Source organism: Hesperophylax consimilis, chromosome 20 (assembly GCF_061612785.1).
Source record: "Hesperophylax consimilis isolate HC1 chromosome 20, BYU_Hcon_1.0, whole genome shotgun sequence".
Taxonomy (NCBI): Eukaryota; Metazoa; Arthropoda; class Insecta; order Trichoptera; family Limnephilidae; genus Hesperophylax; species Hesperophylax consimilis.
This window is the reverse complement of record NC_142855.1, coordinates 28,921,526-28,924,841: the sequence shown is the minus strand read 5'-3', so window position 1 is coordinate 28,924,841 and position 3,316 is coordinate 28,921,526. Positions and strand designations below refer to the sequence as shown.

The 3,316-nt window shown below is 37.7% G+C and overlaps 1 protein-coding gene across 1 annotated transcript; it reads left to right on the top strand.

Annotated features, from left to right (window-relative positions):
* The first annotated feature begins 569 nt into the window (after positions 1–569).
* On the top strand, positions 570–2,934 carry LOC149414502 (uncharacterized). Its single transcript, XM_089644031.1, has 5 exons — positions 570–619; positions 1,191–1,307; positions 1,390–1,551; positions 1,770–2,038; positions 2,599–2,934. Exons 1-5 carry the CDS (start codon positions 615–617, stop codon positions 2,676–2,678), a joined length of 633 nt encoding a protein of 210 aa, XP_089500157.1. The 5' UTR covers positions 570–614; the 3' UTR covers positions 2,679–2,934.
* Positions 2,935–3,316: the final 382 nt, after the last annotated feature.

The following is a 3,316-nucleotide window of genomic DNA, read 5'->3' as shown; positions in this document are numbered from 1 at the left end:
AAAAAAAAAGTTTTCGACCTTGGGGGGGTCGAGCTCGATCCGCCATCTTGGATTGAAGGTGCCAAAATTTGGTTTTTTCAAAATAATTATGTAGTGGTTGATTTAACAAACAAATTGCGGAAAACAAACTTAAAAACAACTAAATTACCTACATTTTTTGTAGAAAGTTTTTTTTTGTAAGTCTAATAGGTAACGAGTTACAGCGGTTGAAAGAAGAAAATTTTGACAAAAAATTGTAAAACTCCAGTTTTCTTGATAAATTTTGTACTAACATATTACACAATATCAATTTAACGTATTTCTACGTTACAATATACCCACTGGAACGATTTCGGTCGAAAAATCGACCACTTTTATTTTTCTGCGATTGATATCGGTCCAAAAATGGACCGATTTTTCTACCATTCGTAAAATATTTATTGTAATTATTTAAAACGTTTCCATGGCCAGCTACTTGTTTTATCGAATAGCTGATAATATATTCTCTTTGTCTATGAACTTATCCGTTGTCTTTGAAGTGTTATTTAACGAGTTTTCGCGGTTTTTTTATGGCGTCCTGTCAAAAACAAAATTATAAATTTTCAACATTCACGAAATTTTGGACTCTTCCTAAAATGCCGTAAGTAATTAATTTATTGGGTTTTTAACGCATAATTATATATCTGTGTAATCATGATTGACTTATCTATCTTTGAAATGCGTTTTTAATTCGTTTTTTTGTATTATATTGTTTTGGTTGAAGTTTTTGTGTAAGATTACGTCAACTGAAGACGTCATCTGTTTTTGATTTACAATAATGTCTTAAATACTGCACTCGCGCATTTGAAATATAGATATTCCATCACAGTGATTCAAAACAAAGAGATATATATAAGTTTTATTTGAATTGGTTCATTATTAATACAGATATTTGCTAACCAATTATTTTAAGTCATATGTCAAAAAGTTGACTCTTTTTCACATGTAAAATGGTGTAAAGCCTTCGTCACACAATAAAAATTTAGTAATTTAGTTGTATAATTAATTAATTTGTTTACTTTTACCAAATTTGTGCAGAAACAGCTGTCGTCCAGGGAAAGGGATCACTCCACAACCCAATAATTATTTTCAAATTTTATATTAGTGCAATATTTAACAAAATTTAAACATTTAAGTACTTACATTAAGTGTTTTCAATTTAAAATTTATAGAGCGGTGCTGACTGCAAGAGGAGGCAGAGGAAAAGGGAGACGTGGGGTACGAGCTGGTGCCGGACTACCTGCACGTGGACGTCAACGCAGAGCTGCAATTGCAGCCTCGTCTGGAGTGTTAGTATTTTTTAATGTTTTTTTATGAAAGTACTTTGCTGTGGCCGTTGAACTCATCATATATTTGTATTTATTTAAACAGCGACCCTGCTTTGCTACTGGTGCGAGAGGATCGCGTCAAGGCCCTAAAGGCTGTTAGGGCCCTGCCTGCTTCCATCCGGCTAGAGCTGGAAAGCCGAAAATTCAAGAAGCAGGCGGCGCGCATTTTGCTCCCTACCGCACCTCCAAGAAAAACTAAACAAAAGTAAGTAATCGTATTTAGATGCTTGGTACAATATTATTGTTTTTTCCTGACAGCGTTCCACTCTTACAGTGAGAGTTGGTAAGTTCAGCGCTCTGTGCATTTGGCACATTCAGTGCATATTTTACAGAGTTCTTATTTTATTGTTTATTTACATACTGTACTTACTGTTTCACACGTGAATGAGAACAATTTTCTATGATTTATGTAAATGTTTTCAGAATTCCATCTCCGGAGAGAACAACGTGTCCCTTTTCACAAGGGACGCCTTCACCGTTGCCACGACCCGTACCACCACCGTGGATGTCCACTCCCGCACAGACCCAATCAACGGCTCCCAATGCACCAATTATGCCTATCCGTGCAGCATCTCCCGAGCCGTTACCTGGGACATCGCGGAGTGGGGAACTCTTCTCTCCGGAAGCCGGCTATCACAGCGAGCTGTGGGTGGACGTACCATTCTACGAAGAATTGTCGGCGTTTGGGAACGGTGAGTTTATTTTTTGAAATGTCATACCAGGGGCTCAATATAAAATCAATTATCTATATTTTATATTGATATCCCTAGCACAGTTTCACTGTTGGTATATTGGCAGGAAATAAGCATAGTACTTAAAAATTCCACATAACAAACATACAAAATGTATTGTTGTTATGTCGTGGATGCATCATTACACATCTTTTTTCTGTAACGGGTATTGCAGAGTGAGAAATAAGACATGCCGAACTTCTTTGCGAGGATTACATTTGATTCACCGGCTTCTAAACGGTGTAATACAGCATTTTTTTCTTAAATTGAAAAAACACTTTCGCTTCACGGGACTCATTGTGTTGCGAGGCTGTATTGGTAGGTGGGTTTTGTAACCGGACAAATTATCATTAAAATAGGTCGCTTTACGTAGTTGGTCACTTTAAACGGATACGTTTTCCTACTAAAAGCTATGAAACCTTACTAGAGTTTACATTATCGTCACTTAAAACAGTAGACCGTTAAATGCAAAGTCATTATATCCAAATTCTACTGTAAATTTGTGTTTTCTTTTATTTCAGAGTCAGACATGGGCAGAAAAAGTAACGTGGACGAGGCAGCTGTACTAGAAGAGTCTGTACTTGGAAACCGTGAGTTATAAAACTAACTAACTTACCTTCACGCCATTTCGGTAGGCAGAGAGGATGAACCACCATGCAACTCGATCTTGGCACACACACTCTTTTCTTCATTCCATACCTACCTGACTGTGCTATTCTGACTCCTGACATTGCCCGCCTCAAGTATTTGATTAACTTTTTATATATTTTTTTATATGAATACCTCACAAGAGCCTCAGCTGGAGCCAGTGAGACTATGGCATCCCCAATTGGGGGATGTTGTGAGGCTGAAGGTAAGTGGGGAAGGGAAAGAGGAAGATGGGGAAGTACCTGGCTATTCAGATCTAGTCACTAAACACGGCTAAAGCATCAATCAAATAAAATTTATTTGCGCACGCCGGGTTCGAACCGGCGACCTTCGGAATGGCAGTCCAATGCGTTACCACTGGACTATGCCGGCCGTCAAAAGCCATTTCAAGCAACGTTTCAATTCTGAATGGGGTCTTACACCAGGGCGATACTATGGGTATCTTCCACTCTGGAACGTGCCGCAAATATAATATATATTATTTTAAATGAATTTTGTGTGAAAATAACACTAATTATTCAAATATAATTTATTTGATTTGATCCCGCGACCATCGTATTGCGAGTCATAAGCCGTACCAGAGGCAGTGGG

Bases quoted from the DNA above. Each gene is read 5' to 3' on its own strand.
- LOC149414502 (XM_089644031.1), top strand. The intron at 1,308-1,389 runs GTTAGTATTTTT...TTATTTAAACAG, and splicing joins ATTGCAGCCTCGTCTGGAGT to CGACCCTGCTTTGCTACTGG. The intron at 1,552-1,769 runs GTAAGTAATCGT...AAATGTTTTCAG, and splicing joins CCAAGAAAAACTAAACAAAA to AATTCCATCTCCGGAGAGAA.